Here is an 18,353-nt window from a genome sequence, read left to right as displayed (position 1 = left end):
GATCACTCCAAATCAAGCATATTGTAGGTACCAAAATTCTAACTCAAGGTGGCCTATGAACTGAGTTCATAACTTGTATCTACCTATATATGGTGGTTCCTAGGCAGGGAGCTAAGCTAGCCTTTTAGATATTCATAAACTATCTTGGAGACACATGCCATTGAGTAGTACAGTAACTCTGCTGAGACTCCATATGTACCTTGAATACTATTGAGAGCTAGTCAGGTGAATGAGACTGGCCTGCCACCTGGCATCTACACATAAGGTATTCTTCTACACTGATTTTTTCACATGGGTGTGCTAAGGTTTTAATGAGTCACTTAAATTCAATTATTCCCCAACATATAAATTCCCCACAAAAAAATATAGTATATATTGCACTTGACTCAAGATGATGAAACTGCAAAAAAAGACAAAAAAAAAATTTATTGCCATAAATTAATCCAGTAGGTATACCTAAGAAAGCACACATCAGTTGGTTAGGGCAATAAGCGCCTCTACCACATTGCCCATGTGTTCCCGCAAGCTGCGTTCTGCTGCTGCTCGAGATATCTCCATCTCAGTCATCTGCAAAAAAAAATCATGTTACATAGGTTCCCAGGCATTAATGTGCCACCAGATATACTGACTCCACTTGTTTGAGGAAACAACCCAAGTTAAGTAGAACAACCTCCCCTGCTCATACACTAGAGTTAGGCACTACTACTCACTATCAGTTCCAGATCTTCCTTCTTGATAGTGACTTTTGCCAGTTCTTTCTCCCTGCAAATATTTAAATAGATTAGTCCTCATTCTCAACCAACACCATAAACTCCCAGGAAGGGTCATTCCCAATTGTGCTCTGTAAATAAATCTTGGTAAATACTTGATTGAAAACAAAACTCCCACTAATACTCCTTTTCCCTGAAGTCTTGGGAGCCGGCATTGCCAGAAGACCTTCTGCTAACTAGAGTAGTAAAGTTGTGGCGCCTAGATCTGCAGGAATTGGCGATATAGTTGAAGAACGGTATAAAGGCTTAATAATGCTTTTTATTTTTGTCTGGGGAGTGGGGAGGGAAGAACTGTTAAAGGTGGCTACCCCTGAAGACTTACCGCTCCTGTTTGGCTTTCTGCTCCCGGGACCTTCTGTCTCCAATCACAGACATGGCCTATGGGAAAGGCAGGTCTAGTTACTGCTCCGCTACCCACAATTCCCGATAATCTAAAAAGCCAATAAAACAAGCGGCTCACATATGAATTCAATGTGATAAGTGCTACCAGGTAGCAAGTACTATGTTTAATTTCATTCTATGCAGCTGAGGTCCCCTTAAGCCCACTATCAAACTTCTTTAGGCAAGGGAGGGCTCAGATGACCGCTGTTTCCCTCGGTTCTATCCTACTGCCGCCTCCTGCCATGGGGACCAGAATCCCGTCTTAGGGCGCTGGCTTCCAGCTACAGCCTCAGAGCCTCCCTCTGCTCTCAGCCCGCTCCGACACGTTCCTGGCCAATCTTACCGTCTCCAGATTGGAACTCTGGATCTCCTTCTCCTCTGCATAGTCGGTGACCCGCTCCAAGTCCGCCGCACCGCTGTCATGTTTCCGTGGCTTCTCGGGAGGTCGCTCTGGGCCACTGGTCTCGGTCTCTAACTCCAGCTCCACATCCCCCTCGGTCGCCATATCTATTTCACCACGCCGCTCCATAAGCCCCACCCCACGGCGACTTCCGGCAACTGACACAGCTTCCGCCCGGGGAGGAGGCGGGGCTGGCCCTGGGCCACACCTTCTTTCTGCTCCAGTTCTAGAAGCTTCAGCGAGGACGGCGGTTGTCTCAGACTTCCTTTAGGGCTTGAATAGTGTCTTCTCCAAGGCCTTCTGTCATACCTAACCCGTCACCGCTCCGGTCCGCCCCACCGACATCCTTCCCCCGTCTTAACCTAGAAACAGTCACCTCACCACATAGACACGCACCCACCTCAGCGAACTCCGTTTAACCTGAATGGGTGACGTCTAATCCTAAACCAATTAAGAATGCTAATCCACAAGAGACCAGATAGACAAACAGCCCCTAAACTGGAGAACAGCCTGAGTAGTCCCAGTGGTGAGGCCCTGAGGAGAAAACTCTTTCACAGGGTATTTGCATTTACCGCATCCTGGAGGTCAGTATTGTCTTCCGGATGTCCCAATTCTGCCCGCGACCCGGTGCTCAGCCCCAGCACAGTGGAAGTCCAATGGGCTGAGGAAAGAAGCAGCTACTGCTCTCATCTGCCTTCCATCTGGTGGACCTAAACCTAATCCCTGGAACAAGGATGGTGGGTGCCAAGGCTGGCCCCAGCCCCAGCACCTCCCTGGGCCTGGCACAGCAGCGCAGCAGAAGCAGCAGTGTCCTAGTGAAAAGCCCCTTCTGTCAGGTGAGAGGGTGCAAAGGGGAGAGTGGCTGAAGCTGGGGAGGAAAACTTGCAGAAGCCAATAAAAATGACAGGCCTCTTTTCTCCTATAATGTCGTTCTGGTTCTTTGCCCCTGGTAATCTGTAACTCTCTCCAGCCATGTTTCCCAGCCCCAGGTGTTTAGGTCTAGAGAAAGGTCAGATACCTCAAGCCTGCTTGTAATGAAATCCCTACTAAGTTGTCAGTGGAAGGCAATCCCAAATGGCTGCAACCAGCTTGAAACAGAACCTGAGTCAAAGGAAGAAAGGGGACGGGGAAATTTTGGAATTCAACCTCCTGGGTTAACCTCACACATACATTAACGTAAGGCTTTCCTCAGCAAGTCCACCTCGCTGCCTTGCATCTGCTCTACCCCCAGGTGTGCTGCTGTGGGCCTGCTCCTTGTGCCAGCTGCTGCCACTCTAGGTGGCCCTTTCTCACCGCATCCACCTGCAGCCGCTTGTTCTACATCTTCCTCCATGTGGGGGCCTCAGCAATCTGCTGCCTTCTGCTGTCAAGGACAGTAGTGGAAAGGGTGTGGGGCAAGACACACAGGGTAAGTGAGAGGGGGTCAGGTTGTCAGGTGGGAAGCAATAAAAGGAAAAACCCTGACAAAGAAAAGAGATTTGGGTTGGGGACAGGAAACAAATGAGTGGTCATACCCCATGACAAGTATGTACCTTTCCATGCATTATGATTTGTCCTGCCATTTCTCACAAACACACTCCCAGATCCAGATGCCCTCAGGGTTGTGTGCCCACCTGTTTGGCCTCTCTGACTGTCCAGTGCTCAGTGGTTCTGGGGCTGTGTACCGAGTATGTGCAGGAACCGCCACCTTCCACCTGCTGCAGGCTGTGTTGCTGGTCCACCTCCACTCCCCCACCAGCCCGAGGGCACAGCTGCATAATAGGTTTGTGTGTACTTTCTGGGTGGGAAGGGGACAGAGGAGGGAAAGTAGACACAAGCTGGGTAAAGGAAATTCCAGGATGAAGTAATAGCACTGTAAAAAGACAGAAAACAGGTTTAAGTCCCTGCTTCCAGTGTACTTGCTGTGTGACCTTAAGCCAGACACTTAATCCTCTTTAGCCTTCTAGTATCTAAAATGGAGATAACGGTGGGGTTATCTTTGTAATATAATCCTTTATATACTGTAAAACATTGCCCAGATGATGTTATTTAAGTTTAAGTATCTTTGAGTTAGAATTTGGAATAAGGTGCAATAGGCCTGTCCCAGCCCCCTCATTTGGGATCGGTTCCTCAGTTGTCTCGTCTGTCTGCTTTCCTATATTTTTGCTTGCTCTCTTGCCTTTCCCCATAGGCAGTCTTCACTCTTCTTTGCCTTTTCTCCTGAGTCTGGTTTTCTCTCTCCCTCCTAACCAGCTTCTGGCTCCTCAAGCTGCTGTTCCTGTTAGGTCTCTGTGCCCTTGCCTTCTGTATTCCTGATGAGCATCTCTTCCCAGGTAATCTCCCTCCCACACTCTTGGGAGGAGTAGGTATAGTTTTCTAAGATAACAAGCAGGTAAGAAGAGGAGTAATGATTTGACCACATTTTTCCACTGGTTTCCACCTGCAGCCTGGCATTACATTGGCATTTGTGGAGGCTTTGCATTCATCCTACTACAGTTGGTGCTTATTACAGCCTTTGCCCATTCCTGGAACAAGAACTGGTAAGGGGCACTTAACCCTAAAGGCTCTTCCTGGGAAGGTTTCTAGTGTTACTTTATGAAAAGGGCCAGGCAAAAGGCATGGCAGAGCACTGGTCCCGCAGCCTCCCACTGAGCAATATCAAAAAAGCTTAGGAATGTGATGACTCTGTGGGCCAAGTAGGATGGAGTCACACTAGTCTTCTGGGAGCAGGGGAATAGTTGGTAATGGGTAAAAGAATTGGAGCTCCAAGTCATTGCCCACCTTTCACCCTTAGGCAGACAGGTGCAGCTCAAGACTGCAGCTGGTTCCTGGCTGTCATGCTGGCCACCCTAGGATTCTACAGTATGGCAGGTGTGGGAGCTATGCTCCTATTCCACTACTACACACACCCAGCTGGCTGCCTGCTCAACAAGATGCTCCTCAGTCTGCACCTTTGCTTCTGTGGCCTCATCTCCTTCCTCTCCATCACTCCTTGCATCCGCCTCAGTGGGTACATGCCCTACAGCATTCCAGATTCTGGGGGCCTTAAAAGTGTATCAAGTTTCATTATCTCCCTAATCTCAATATTTGATAAAAGAATCTCTGCTTCCCTACCCCCACAAGGAGACAGTAGTACAGGTGGGGGTAGGAACGGAGGAAACACCCTGTAGACTAAAGCAATGATACTCACTCCCCAGAGCAACCCCGCTCTGGCCTTCTACAAGCCTCTGTCATCAGCTGCTATATCATGTATCTGACCTTCTCTGCGCTGTCCAGCCGTCCTCCAGAGAGACGTAAGGAACAGGATCTGGATTCTACATGCTAAGACCTTTTTTTGCCCCTGCCAAATACCCAGCTCATTGTTCTTCACACCATCTCTTCTGTGTCCCTTCCCAGTAATCCTTCAAGGACAGAATCACACCCTGTGCCTGCCTGGCCTGAGTAAAATGGAACCCCAAACACCAGATACCTCTCTAGCAATGCTGAGTGCTGGCGTCATGTATGCTTGTGTGCTTTTTGCTTGGTGCGTAAAGCTGTCAAGGGTAGAGCTATGAGAGGAGGGAGGGTGCCTAGGACAGGGAGGGATGGTCAGGAGAATGTCTGGGACCATAGTTTATTTAAAGTTTAGAGCAAGACTAGAGTGAGAAAAGTTCCCCACAAACAGGGACAATTTCTAAGAATAGTACTTTGTCAGATGATCTGTATGAGATGAAGGAGGCGGGGGGGGGGGGTGCGGGGGGGAATGATTTGAGAATGTAAAATATGTGCAAAGATCTTAGGGCTCTCTAAATCTTTGGTGGAAAAGGACACAGGGAGTACAGTACCCTCTTTTGAGGGTTACCAATATGGACCAGTTGGCAGTAAATGCCCCCAGATAATCCCTATTTAACTAGACCAGCTTAAGAACTCTCTTCTTTCTCAGCAATGAGGCCTCCTACCTGGCTGAGGTATTTGGACCCTTGTGGATTGTCAAGATTTACAGCTATGAGTTTCAGGTGAGGATAAACAGCTCGATATCCCCAACACCCCTCCCTCCCTCACACAGACACACACATCCTACCAATCTCTACCCAGAATGTTGAGATTCTAGCAGCTATTACCTTTTATTGAGTACCCACAATGTGCTAGGCAACTGTGCTAGATACTTTTACATAATCTCATTTAATTTAACCCTCACAACAACCCTGTGAGGTAGGTATTTGCTCCATTTTACAAATGGAGAAACTGAGGCACAAAAGATTAAACAGCTTACCAAAGTCCGTAAAGCCAGTTATACGATGGAGCTAGAATTTGAACCCAGGTGTGCCTTCACTTTTTAATACTAGACCAATCTTTTCACAGGGGAAGTTTCCTAGATTAACACCCTCACATATTTTAAGACCATTCCAAAGCCTGCATTCTGTTTTGCAGAAGCCCTCACTGTGTTTCTGCTGCCCTGAAAGAGTGGAGGCAGACGAAGGTGAGTATCAAGTGAGGAGCCATAAGAAGTGGTAGATCTCTGTGGAGTGCCATAAGAACCTTCAAGAGCCTTAAAGAAGGTAGCTGGGGGAGAGTGGAAGAGGTGTTTCAGCAGCACTGCTCCCAGCAGCCCTTTCATCTCTCCAGGACAAAGGGGTGGGGCTGCTAGGCCAGCTGACCAAGAGACCCCTCCAGCTCCTCCAGTCCAAGTCCAGCATCTTTCCTACAGCTATTCTGCCTTCCACTTCGTCTTCTTCCTTGCCTCACTCTATGTCATGGTTACCCTTACCAACTGGTTCAGGTAAGATGGAGGTGGGCCTTAGATACTCTCCTGAAGATCTAGCTATTTTACAGAAAGAGCAATTCAAGGCCATTCCAGATACACATGGGTCTGCCATTATTTTTGGTGACGAGGTAGAATGGGTGTAAAAGCTAAGGCCCTTCATATTCTCTAACCAGAGCCTTTGGTTACACAGCTATGAGGGAGCAGAACTGGAAAAGACCTTCACCAAGGGTAGCTGGGCCACCTTCTGGGTCAAGGTTGCCTCATGCTGGGCCTGTGTACTCCTCTATCTGGGGCTGCTACTGGCACCACTCTGTTGGTCCCCCACCCAGAAACCCCAGCCCCTTATTTTCAGACGACGAAGGCGACACCGCCACTGCATCGTATCCCCAGATAACAAATATCCTCCAGTCTAAGTCCCTTTCACAAACGGGTTCCCCCGACGTTGTACTCCCAGAGTTGGCTCAAGGGGAGCTGTCCAGCCCAGCTCAATACATCAAGGATACAATGGGGAGTTATCTCCCTTTAGGCTGAAGTCAGTACTATGTCTGAACTGGAAGAAGTGGTCAAACACACTCTAATGCGCTGGGCAGTGTCTGACTCACTGGAGCTACTGTTATATCTGCATCCCAGCTCAAGAGCCTAACTCCCAAACCAGCAGCTCAGGAACCACTGCTGATTTTAGCAGACAGTGTGGCACCAGCCCTTTCCTGGCTCTTGGGCTGGAAGTGGGGGTGGGGAAAGACCAACAGGGACTGAAGACAACTCTGCCCTTGGAGAAAGGAAAATAAGCAGTTCAGCCCTGGGCACAGGGATATAAGAAGCCCAGAACCACAGAACAAACCAGGGCATAGGAAGAAAGGAGCAGAGGCTACCCCAGGCTTTAATCCTGATCTTGAGGTCAAGGGAAGCGGGAAGACAAAAACCACCCTCATTCCATGAGGAATGACAGAAGAGAATGTTAACACTTGACAGCATCTGACCACGGAAAGTCAGTGAGCAGCAGGATTTTTTGGCCAATTTTCAAGCAGACGAACAAACTGAGGAAGAATGAGGAAGAGAGGCATAAACACAGATCTTGCAGCCTTCACTCTTAGGCCAACTCCATCCCAGAGATGGTGTTCAAAGGTGGGGAACAAAAATCACAGAAAAGAAGTCTCTCTGGTTCTTAGAGGATTCCTCTACCACATATCCGGAGTACTTGTTTGGTTGTCATTGTATAATAAAGGCTTCTTCTGTGATGTTTCACTTATTAAGTCTACATAACCACAATCTGAGTCTAAAGAGTTCTCCTTTTTTGGTGGGAAAGGGCAGTCATTCCTCCAACCCCATCCCCCCAAGTCCCCAGTCAAACCAGGCGCTCAAGGAATTACAAAGCTACTTTTAATACTTTGGGGTGAGCCCCACAGGAATAAAAAACACTGGGAAGGGGTAACCTCCTCATCCCCGGGAGTGGCCCAGGGGTAGAGAGGCTACCTGAGGGGAAGGAAGCACAAAAGGGACCCGCTGCAGACTCAGGGCAAAGGGAATGCCATCGGTGCTGGGACCTGTGAGCACTACAGGAGGAAACGCGAGCGTGGTGGGACTGGCTCCAGGCACACAGGCGAAGGGCAAGAGGGTTGGACACGAAGCCACAAAGCTACTTGGGTTCCTCCTTCTTCTCGTTTGCCTTTTTCTGCTTCTGCTGCATGATCTCCGAGTCCCTGGGGGTAGAGATGATGGGGCACTGGGAGGTACCAGAGGGCAAAAAGGACAAGATGCAGGGGGATGAAGGGCACAAAGGATAAGATGGAAGTGGATGGGACTAAGCTCAGCGTTTGGCTGCTGCACTCCCACCCTAGGAGAACAAGAGGAAGAGAGCTGAGGCTCAAAAGGCAACCAGTTTCCATCTGGCTGTTGCCCAAAGGGTCAGAAGTCTGGCGACACCGGCCCAAGGCTCTCTATTCTGTGTTGAGTACCACACCCAACAACACCAGTGAGTAGGTTGGGAGAAGGGAGGAGAACCGAACAGCAAGAAGGGCCAAAGTACTGGGCTGTCATAACCACAACTTAATTGAAATGTGAAGCTCCCTGCCCTTGCCCTTAAGGTCAAACCCAGGCACGCTCAGAAATCAGACTGAGGGCAGTCGCCCGCCCCCGTCCTTTCCTGTAAGGCTGTAAGCTAACAATTTGGAGGGTGGGGAGGAAATAAAACCCTAGAGGAAGCAATGCACTCTGCTCCTCACGACTAGTCCAGATTCAAGCCCTGAGATAGCTCTTTCCTGCTATAATCCTTGGTCTAACCCAGGTCTCCACCGTCCCTTTCCCTCCCCTCCCTGGGGCTACCTCTGCTTGCGGGCGGCAGCAGAAAGCCCGTCATCTCGGCGCTTTCCCTTAACCGAGTCGCTCTGCTTTTTCATATTCTTCTGGCGGGCGAGCTCTCGCTGGTTACCGCCTAAGGAAAGAAGATTAAAGGTGAGACGTGGGGGCCGCTCTGCCCACACACCGGCAACCCTTCTACCCCAGTGCGGCCAGCAGCAGGATCCAACGGCACTTCAATCCCCCGGCCCCGACACCGGCCCCCTTTGAGGCCCAGGCTGCTTAGGGTAGGGGGGAGTGGCGAATCTGCCAAGGGCCAACTCAAAATGCGGGGTGGAGAGAAGAGGTCCCGAGAAGCCAGCTGGAGGCGTGATTTGGGGCGGCGTGGGGCCCAAACAGCTGGCAGGGTCTGTGGGGACGGTTTGGGTCTCTGTGGGGGATGGGCTGGCTTGTGAAGTAGGGGGCTCTGGGCCTATCACAGGGGGCTTCTCCTCACACCGCGGATGGTCCGGGAGGGCCTATGCCTAACGCGGGGGGGGGTGGTCCCATGAAGTGACTGTGGGCAAAAGGCTTGATTTCCGGGCACCGAGTGTGAGGGTGGCTACAGAGCGCGCCCAGAAAAAGACCTCGCCAGGGAAGCTACGGAAGGTCAAAGCTGGCGACTCGGAGGCGATGTTTAGGGTGAAGGGAAAGAAAAGGGCAAGGAGAAGGGGTCCAGATGCTCACGGGTCATGGCGACGGCAGCGGCTCCGACCTCCCTCCGTTACGTCCCCTCGTTCTGTCCGACGTTGCAGGTCCCGCCCCCTTCTCGCAACGCAACGCAGTCGTCCCTTTCCTCCCCGCCCCTTCGCACCCGGACGCCGGCTCCCATTGGACAAGAAAAAACACGTGGGCCCACGGGCCGTGCTAGAGCCGGAGTGGGTAAGGGCCTGAGAGTCGAGGGCGGAGCACTCAGCGTGGGGCGGGGCCTCCCTAGCTAGGCGTAGGGCCGGGCCTGGAGAAACTAGGCCGGCTCACGTGGGCAGGGTAGGGGTGGAGGGGTGCGGCTGGCGATGTGGCGCTCCAGCGGGCTCGAGCACGTGACCAGGCAGAGTGACCTCATGCGGGGACAGTTTGGGGTACTGACAAAGTCGCCCTGAAGGAGCGCCGGGAGATGGAGGGTGAGGTTTAAGCCAGTTCTGTGTTACGGGTACTCCACGACTAAACTTGTTCTTACTTAGGACCACCTCTCAGCCGCTTACTTGAACGCGAGTTGTTCTCAGCTCGCTTAAAATCTAGTACAAACACAACTTAAGAAACCTGCTTCTATTCCCATTGTCCCCTTCCACGCCCCTGCCACATCTGGTATTTCCTAAAAATCTGCCCTGCTCGTTTTCCCCCAGAAACTTTAAATGTGAAGATGCAACTTGGAAATACTGGAGAACTCCAAAAGTCACAGACTATGGAGTTGGATCAGTGGCTGAGATTAGATAATGCACAAATTATGTCCGCTTTTCCCCTCTGGACCTTTCCTCACTGTGTCATCTCCACCAGCCACACCTGGTTTTGTATTAAGACCCTGGAATAAGACCAAAAGCAAAAATTAGCCGGGCGCAGTGGCTCACACCTGTAATCCCAGCACTTTGGGAGGCCGAGGCTGGTGGATCACGAGGTCGGAAGATGGAGATCATCCTGGCTAATACAGTGAAACCCTGTCTCTACTAAAAGTACAAAAAATTAGCTGGATGTGGTGGTGCATGCCTGTAATCCCAGCTACTCAGGAGGTCGGGGCAGGAGAATCTCTTGAACCCGGGAGGCAGAAGTTGCAGTGAGCCGAGATCGCACCACTGCAGCCCAGCCTGGGTGACAGAGAGAGACGCTGTCTCAAAACAAAACACAACAAAACAAAACAAAACAAAACCCCTGGAATAAGACAAGAAGCAAAAATTAAACTCATTCTCATTCCCGGTTCCATTAATGTGTTTACAAAACTCTCCACCAGACCTGAGGAATTAACGGGTTAAAGGAGAAATGCTTAGGAAATATCACAGGAAAGGATTGGTTGTAGATGTTAATTTGTGTCTCTCTCCAGCTAGTGCCCACAGCACAACCAAGTTGAGGCTCGAATTTCAAGCTGGCTTCACCTCAACATAGAGCTAATGGAAAGTAGTAAATCTCGATCAGTACTATCCTCACTATTTCTTCCATACCAAAGTATCTGAAAAAATATTACTAGGCCGGGCGCGGTGGCTCACGCCTATAATCCCAGCACTTTGGGAGGCCGAGGCGGATGGATCACGAGGTCAAGAGATTGAGACCATCCTGGTCAACATGGTGAAACCCCGTCTCTACTAAAAATACAAAAAATTAGCTGGGCATGGTGGCGCGTGCCTGTAATCCCAGCTACTCAGGAGGCTGAGGCAGGAGAATTGCCTGAATCCAGGAGGCGGAGGTTGCGGTGAGCCGAGATCGCGCCATTGCACTCCAGCCTGGGCAATAAGAGAGAAACTCTGTCTCAAAAAAAAGAAAAAAACAAACAAAAAATTACTAAATATTTTTGTATCAGTCTTAAATAAAAGATATAAATCAAACTTCATATTTCTATAGTAAATCTAAAATCAACATCACTTGCTCACAAAAAGTAAGTATAAAATGAAATACATCATTAAAGTATACCAAAATAGGCGGGGCATGGTGGGGCATGGTGGGGCATGGTGGGGCATGGTGGCTGACGCCCGTAATCCTAGCACTTTGGGAGGCCAAGGCAGGGAGATTGCTTGAGCCCAGCAGTTTGAGGCCAGCTTGAGCCACACAGACCTCTCACTTCTCTTTGGGTATTAATAATACCCAAATTATGTCTTCTTTGAAGGTGTTAAACCTGGAACTTAACTTTTTTGTGGGGGAGGGGAAGGATCTCACTCACCCATACTGGAGTGCAGTGGAGAAATCTCAGCTCACTGCAACCTCTGCCTCCCAGGCTCAAGTGATTCTCCTAGCTCATTCTCTGGAGTAGCTGGGACCACAGGCGCATGCCACCATGCCTGGCTAATTTTTTATTTTTTTATTTTTTGTATTTTTAAAGAGATGGTTTTTGCCATGTTGCTCAGGCTGGTCTCGAACTCCTGAGCTTAGGTGATCCACCCAGCCTCTGACCGCTCTTGAAAAGAGAAATTAACAAGTGTTAAAGAATTTAAGAGAGGCCGACATGGTGGCTCACCCCTGTAATCCCAGATCCTGCCATTGCACTCCAGCCTGGGCAAGAGTGAGACTCTGTCTCAAAAAAAAAAAAAGTTAATAAGATACCCTTAGGCTGGAGTGCAATGGCACCATCTCAGCTCACTGCAACCTCCACCTCCAGATTTCAAGCAATTCTCCCACCTCAGCCTCCCAAGTAGCTGGGATTACAGGCACCCACCACCATGCCTGGCTAATTTTTGTATTTTTGTAGAGATGGGGTTTCAACATGTTGGCCAGGCTGGTCTTGAATACCTGACCTCAGGTGATCCTCCCGCCTTGGCCTCCCAAAGTGTTGGGATTACAGGCGTGAGCCACCATGCACGACTGGCATTGGGTATATCTTGGTGAGCAGAACATATTCCTACAATGAAAGATATAAAGAGAAAAAAGCTCTCTCATATACTTTCTCTCTGTCCCACTATCTCTCTCTAAAATGCATATATGTATGTATATATCTGTGTGTCTATATATATGAATTTTTTTTTTTGAGATGGAATCTTACTCTGTTGCCCAGGCTGGAGTACAGTGGTGCAGTCTCAGCTCACTACCTCTTGTGTTCAAGTGATTGTCCTTTATCAGCCTCCCCACTAGCTGGGATTACAGGTGCCCACAACCACACCCAGCTAATTTTTGTATTTTTAGTAGAGACGGGGTTTCACTATGTTGGCCAAGCTCGTCTTGAACTCCTGACCTCATTTGTGATCCACCCATCTCGGCCTCCCAAAGTGCTGGGATTACAGGCGTGAGCCACCGCACCCAGCCTTTTTTAGTATTTTTTTTTCAGTAGAGACAGGATTTCACCGTGTTGGCCAGGTGGGTCTCAAACTCCTGACCTCAAGTGATCCACCCGCCCCAGCCTCCCAAAGTGCTGGTATTACAGGTGTGAGCCACCACACCGGCCTATATATGAAAACTGATTGTGATAATAGCTTTAATGGAAAATAACAGATTCCACGCAAGGATGATATTCAAAATGTTTCACAGTACGCACAGCATAAGCACTGACCCATAAAAACAGATGTCAGTGTAATTTGAATGAGGACTCTGTGAGCAATTCCACCTGGTATGAAGTAACTAGTACTGCTGGTGCTATGAAGGGAGTACACCTGTGGACTCTATAGCCTTTAATTTTGATTAGGGAGGTGAAGTAAGTGATATTTGAGCTAAAGCAAAAAGATGACGAGTTAACCAAGGCAAGGAGGGAAGGGCAGGGAGAACATTTCAGGAGGGTACGGCACATGTGAAGGCTCTAAGGCCCTCCTCCCTCAGGTCATCCCATCAAGAGCCACAAGATTATTGTGTAGGTAAAGGGCAAGTCACTAATGCCTAGTGAGCAGGGTGGTGTGACACTAGTCAGATAGGGAGGTAGGGTTGTGATGAGATCCAAGTTACTACTGCTAATATAACTACTAGCTAACATCAAGTGGGTTTTTATTTGGTACATTTAGTGTACTTTTCTTATTTGAGGCTTACGATGACCTTTGGAGGTGTCATTACCCCCTTCCTACCGACTTAGAAACCTCCTCCCAAGCAGGTTAAATAACTTTCTCAAGGAAACTGAGATAATAAGGGGTGGAACTGAGAGTCTAACCCAGCCTGTGCTCTTCATCAGCAGAATGTAAGTTTTGAAACGATCACTTTGCCAGTAGAGAATGTATTACAGCAGATGAATAGAAATGAGACCAGTCAGGAGGCTATCACAGGCAACAGGCTCTAGGTCTCAGTTTAAATGTTACCTCATGGAGGCTACAGTGAGCTGTGATCACACCACTGCACTCCAACCTGGGTGACACAGTGAGACCCTGTCTCAAAAAACAAACAAATATTACCTCAGAAGTGGTTCTCTGGGAGATGGAGGTTGTGATGAGCTGAGATCGTGCCATTGCACTCCAGCCTGGGCAACAAGAGCAAAACTCCAACCCCCCAAAAAAGAAAAGAAATTCTTCCCCTTCAGCCTATACTCAAGGGTGTAGTACTGAATGGCTAAGTCAATCAAAGTAAACTAATCCCTTTTAATATTGATTGGTTTAGGAATCCAGGCCTAAACAGATTATTTCGTGATATTCACCTGTAACAGGTACTGATTCAGGAATGAGCATGCGGCCTAGATTAACCTGATCAGACCAAAGGGAAGGACTTTTTATCCATTGCTATGGGAGTGACAATGCTGTTTCCCACTGACATGAATGAGGAAAACATAGCGCATACAGCTCCTAGCAGCTCTAGTCTATCACCTAGAAGAGAGGCAATGTTAGGTTGAAGCAAATGAATAGCAGAAAGAATCTTGGTACTTGGTGATGCTGTTGGACTACTGGATACCTCAACTGTAACATTTCTTCTACATTGAGTGTCCTGCTGTGGGAACAACCATATTTTTGTTTGTTTGTTTGTTTTTGTTTGTTTAAGCTGCCTTGAGTCAGGTTTCTGTTACTTCAGTCAAATACATTTTAATAAAACATAGACAAGAGAAATAGCATATGCCAAGGCCCTGAGACGGGGATAAGCTTGGATAATTAGATGCACTTAGGCCTCACCTAATGAAATGGTCCAGTCAGATTATCTTAAAGTGCAACCAGCTCTTCCCACGCATACCAGACATCACCCAGGTTTTTAGTGCCTTGCTTGTAGAGATGAATATAGAGCCAAGGATCACCAAGCATTGGAGAAAACAGTCCTAACATAAAAATAGACCCCCAAAAAACAGAAAATTCAATCTCACAGCTGGGCATGGTGGTTTATTCCTGTAATCCCAGCACTTTGGGAGGCCAAGATGGGCAGATCACTTGAGGTCAAGAGTACAAGACCAGCCTGGCCAACATGGCAAAACCCACCTCCACTAAAAATACAAAAATTAGCTGGGCATGGTGGCATGTGTCTGTAATTCCAGCTACTTGGGAGGCTGAGGCACAAGAATTGCTTGAACCCAGGAGGCAGAGGTTGCAGTGAGCTGAGATCATGCCACTGTACTCTAGCCTGGGTGACAGAGCAAGACTCTGTCTCAAAAAAAAAAAGAAAAAGAAAATGCATTCTCAGAGGAAACAGAAAATTCATTTTCAAAACCACAAGAAAATAGGAGACACAGGACTATAAACAGTATTATTTGAGAGAGAGGATATTGAAAAACAACAGGGAGTTTATAAAAAGAGATAATTCAAAAAACATCCAGGTGTGGTGGCTTGTACTTGTAGTCCTAGCTACTGAGGAGGCTGAGATGGGAGAATTGCTTGAGCCCAGGACTTCAAAGTTGTAGTGAGCCGTGATCTCCCTACCACACTCTAGCCGGGGTGACAAAGCAAGACCATGTCTCTAAAAAACAAGGAAAAAATAAAAGAAAGAAACATTCAGGCTGGGTGAGGTGGCTCACGCCTATAATCACAGCACTTTGGGAGGCTAAGGTGGGCAGATCATTTGAGGCCAGGAGTTACAGACCAGCCTGGCCAACATGGTGAAACCTTGTCTCTACTAAAAATAAAAAAATTAGCCAGGCACAGTGGCTCACACATGTAATCCTAGCACTTTGGGATGCCAAGGTGGGTGGATCACCTGAGGTCAGGAGTTTGAGACCAGCCTCACTAACAGGGTGAAACCCCACCTCTACTAAAAATACAAAATTAGCCAGGCATGGTGGCATATGCCTGTAATCTCGGCTACTTAAGAGGCTGAGGCAGGAGAATCACTTGAACCTGGGAGGTGAAGGTTGCAGTGAGCCGCGATCATGCCATTGCACTCCAGCCTGGGCAACAAGAGTGAAACTTCATCTAAAAAAATAAAATAAAATAAATTAGCCAGGTGTGGTGGCAGGTGTCTGTAATCCCAGCTGTTGGAAGACTGAGGCATGAGAATCGCTTGAGTCCAGGAGATGGAGTTTGCAGTGAGCTAAGATCATGCCACTGCTCTCTAGCCTGGGTGACAGGGTGAGACTCTGCCCCCCTGCCCCCACCACCGCAAAAAAAAAAAATAGGCTGGCCTACACTTGTAGTCCCAGCACTTTCAGAGGTCAAGGCGGGCAGATCCCGAGATCAGGATATCAGACCACCCTGGCCAACATGGTGAAATGCCATCTCTACTAAAAATACAAAAATTAGCTAGGTGTGGTGGCACGTGCCTGTAGTCCCAGCTACTCAGGAAACTGAGGCACGAGTATCGCTTCATCCCAGGAGGTAGAGATTTCATTGAGCTGAGATCACACCACTGCACTCTAGCCAGGCAATAGAGCGAGACTCCATCTCAACAACAAAAAAAAGTAGGGCCAGGTGTAATGGCTCAAGCCTGTAATCCCAGCACTTTGGGAGGCCAAGGCGAGTGGATCACAAGGTCAGGAGATCAAGACCATCTTGGCCAACATGGTGAAACCCCATCTCTACTGAAAATACAGTAATTATCTTGGTATGGTGGCACAAGCCTGTAATCTCAGCTACTCGGCAGGCTGAGGTAGGAGAATCACTTGAACCCAGGAAGCAGAATTCCAGTGAGCCAAGATTGAGCCACTGTACTCCAGCCTGGGCAACAGAGTGAGACTCTGTCTCAAAAAAAAAAAAAAAAAATAGCCAGGCATGGTGGCATGCCTGTAGTCCCAGGAAGCTGAGGCAGAAGACCCTGAACCCAGGAGGCAGAGGTTGCAGTGAGCTGGGATTGTACCACTGCACACCAGCCTGGGCCACGTAGTGAGACCTTGTCTCAAAAAAAAAATTAAATGGAAAAATGGAGACATAATTAATGTTTTGTTTTGTTTTGTTTTGTTTTGAGGCAAAACCTTGCTCTGGTGCCCAGGCTGGAGTGCAATGGTGCAATCTCGGCTCACTGAAACCTCCGCCTCCTGGGTTGAAGTGATTCTCCTGCCTCAGCCTCCCGAGTAGCTGGGACTAAAATTAGCCACCACACCCAGCTAATTTTTGTATTTTTAGTAGAGACGGGGTTTCACTATGTTGGCCAGGCTGGTCTCGAACTCCTGACCTCAAGTGATCCACCTGTCTCGGCCTCCCACAGTGCTAGAATCACAGGCATGAGCCATCGCACCTGGACAACAACTTGTAAGTTTTTAAATTGAGTGCTGTTCTGAATAATGTGATAAAATCTTGTGTCCTCCCTCTCTATCCCACCCAGGATGATAATCCTCCTTTTTTCCAGTGTATCCACACTGTAAACTACATTCACCCACTAATAACTTAGTAGCCATCTCAGTTACCAGAGCGTATCACAGGGCTTGTTTGCATGAAACCCATATTTTACTTAATGATGAACCCAAAGTACGAGAGTAGTCATGCTGCCAATTTGAGTTTGCCAAAGAGAAGCCATAAAGTGCTTTCTTTAAGTGAAAAGATGGAAGTTCTCGCTAAGGGGAAAAAAAAATCTTATGCTGAGGTTGCTAAGATTTAAGGTAAGAACAAATCTCCCCATTTGTGAAATTGTGAAAAAAAGAAAAAAAACTCATGCTAGTTTTGCTGTTGCACCTCTAACTGCAAAAGTTGTGGCCACAGTGCATTGTAAGTGCTTAGTTAAGATGGAAAAGGCGTTAAATTTGCGGATGGAAGAAATGAACAAAAACGTGTCGGGTTCAGTATTTTCTGTGGTTTCAAGAATCCACTGAGGGCCTTGGAACATACTCCCTGAAGATAAGGGTAAACTACTGTATGAGGTATCTAGAGTAGTCACATTCACAGAAACAGAAAGCAGAAGGGTGGTTGTCGCTAGGCCTGGGAGAAGGGGGAAATGAGGAATTGTTAAATGGGTATAGAGTTTCAGTTTTAGTTCTGGAGATTGGTTGCAGGGCAATATGAATGTACTTAACATTACTGACCCATACACTTAAAAGTAGTTAAGATTGTGGCGGTCACAGGTGTGTCGCTCTCTGGTCCAGGCATGCGAGTGTCGGCCACGATCTCTGCGCTGGGATGAGCCGTGCTCCCAGTGGAAGCAAGGGAATGCAGCCACAACAGCCATGGCCAGTACAGTGGTAGCAGTTGGACTGACCATTGCAGCTGCAGGATTTGCAGGCCTAACTTATGTTTTGCAAGCCATGAAGCATATGGAGCCTCAAGTAAAACAAGTTTTTCAAAGTCTACCAAAATCTGCCTTCAGTGGTGGCTTTTACAGAGGTGGGTTTGAACCCAAAATGACAAAACGGGCAGCAGCATTAATACTAGGTGTAAGCCCCACTGCCAATAAAGGGAAAATAAGAGATGCTCATTGACGAATTATGCTTTTAAATCATCCTGACAAAGGAAGATCTCCTTATATAGCAGCCAAAATCAATGAAGCTAAAGATCTACTAGAATGTCAAGCTAAAAAATGAAGTAAATGTATCATGAATTTTAAGTTCATATTAGTTTATGTATATGAGTACTAACTTTTTATAATAAAATGCCTCTGAGCTACAGTTTTAAAAAATGATGTAGCACAAGCTAAATCTCAAAGCCTTGGTATAATTTTGTGGTTTAAACATGGGGATTTTAAATTAGACTATAGTTTAGAATACTTGCATATTAATTATGGGCAAACACACACCATTTGAAGAGGAATATTGTTCATTCCTCGTTTAGCAGATGATTTGGGACCTATGTCTACTCTT

General features: G+C 47.9%; 3 protein-coding genes and 1 pseudogene across 10 annotated transcripts; 2 read left to right on the top strand and 2 right to left on the bottom strand.

Annotated features, from left to right (window-relative positions):
- Positions 1-395: 395 nt before the first annotated feature.
- HYPK (huntingtin interacting protein K) lies at positions 396-5,231 on the bottom strand. Of its 5 annotated transcripts, none has more exons than XM_012442143.3 (5): positions 2,570-4,986; positions 1,495-2,212; positions 1,093-1,148; positions 711-762; positions 396-567 (listed from the first exon to the last, which is right to left on the bottom strand). In XM_012442143.3, exons 2-5 carry the CDS (start codon positions 1,678-1,680, stop codon positions 472-474), a joined length of 390 nt encoding a protein of 129 aa, XP_012297566.1. In that variant the 5' UTR covers positions 1,681-2,212; positions 2,570-4,986; the 3' UTR covers positions 396-471. The 5 variants fall into 5 exon arrangements, with proteins under 5 accessions (XP_012297566.1, XP_064222062.1, XP_064222063.1 ...); XM_064365992.1 differs by having other exon boundaries at positions 1,495-2,914; positions 3,165-4,986; XM_064365993.1 differs by having other exon boundaries at positions 1,495-2,911; positions 3,165-4,986.
- Positions 1,749-7,952, top strand: SERINC4 (serine incorporator 4). 3 transcript variants are annotated; one of them, XM_012442142.3, is made up of 12 exons: positions 1,749-2,387; positions 2,783-2,959; positions 3,135-3,313; positions 3,784-3,863; positions 3,977-4,070; positions 4,325-4,536; positions 4,728-4,823; positions 4,927-5,053; positions 5,453-5,525; positions 5,941-5,989; positions 6,136-6,289; positions 6,465-7,952. In XM_012442142.3, exons 1-12 carry the CDS (start codon positions 2,286-2,288, stop codon positions 6,685-6,687), a joined length of 1,566 nt encoding a protein of 521 aa, XP_012297565.2. In that variant the 5' UTR covers positions 1,749-2,285; the 3' UTR covers positions 6,688-7,952. The 3 variants fall into 3 exon arrangements, with proteins under 3 accessions (XP_012297565.2, XP_064222059.1, XP_021528802.1); XM_064365989.1 differs by lacking the exons at positions 1,749-2,387; positions 2,783-2,959; positions 4,325-4,536 and having other exon boundaries at positions 3,227-3,863; XM_021673127.2 differs by lacking the exons at positions 1,749-2,387; positions 2,783-2,959; positions 3,135-3,313; positions 3,784-3,863; positions 3,977-4,070 and having other exon boundaries at positions 4,385-4,540.
- On the bottom strand, positions 7,638-9,400 carry SERF2 (small EDRK-rich factor 2). 2 transcript variants are annotated; one of them, XM_012442146.3, is made up of 3 exons: positions 9,296-9,400; positions 8,597-8,705; positions 7,638-7,997 (listed from the first exon to the last, which is right to left on the bottom strand). In XM_012442146.3, the coding sequence occupies exons 1-3, from the start codon at positions 9,300-9,302 to the stop codon at positions 7,712-7,714; spliced, it is 402 nt and encodes a 133-aa protein (XP_012297569.1). In that variant the 5' UTR covers positions 9,303-9,400; the 3' UTR covers positions 7,638-7,711. The 2 variants fall into 2 exon arrangements, with proteins under 2 accessions (XP_012297569.1, XP_012297568.1); XM_012442145.2 differs by having other exon boundaries at positions 7,819-7,974.
- Positions 9,401-17,509: 8,109 nt separating this feature from the next.
- Positions 17,510-18,077, top strand: LOC105709976 (mitochondrial import inner membrane translocase subunit TIM14-like; annotated as a pseudogene).
- The last annotated feature ends 276 nt before the right edge of the window (positions 18,078-18,353 follow it).

Source organism: Aotus nancymaae, unplaced genomic scaffold (assembly GCF_030222135.1).
Source record: "Aotus nancymaae isolate 86718 unplaced genomic scaffold, 86718_ANA_hifiasm-v0.15.2.pri h1tg000062l, whole genome shotgun sequence".
NCBI lineage: Eukaryota > Metazoa > Chordata > Mammalia > Primates > Aotidae > Aotus > Aotus nancymaae.
Note: the sequence above shows the minus strand (reverse complement) of the source record. Positions and strands in the feature narration are given on the sequence as shown.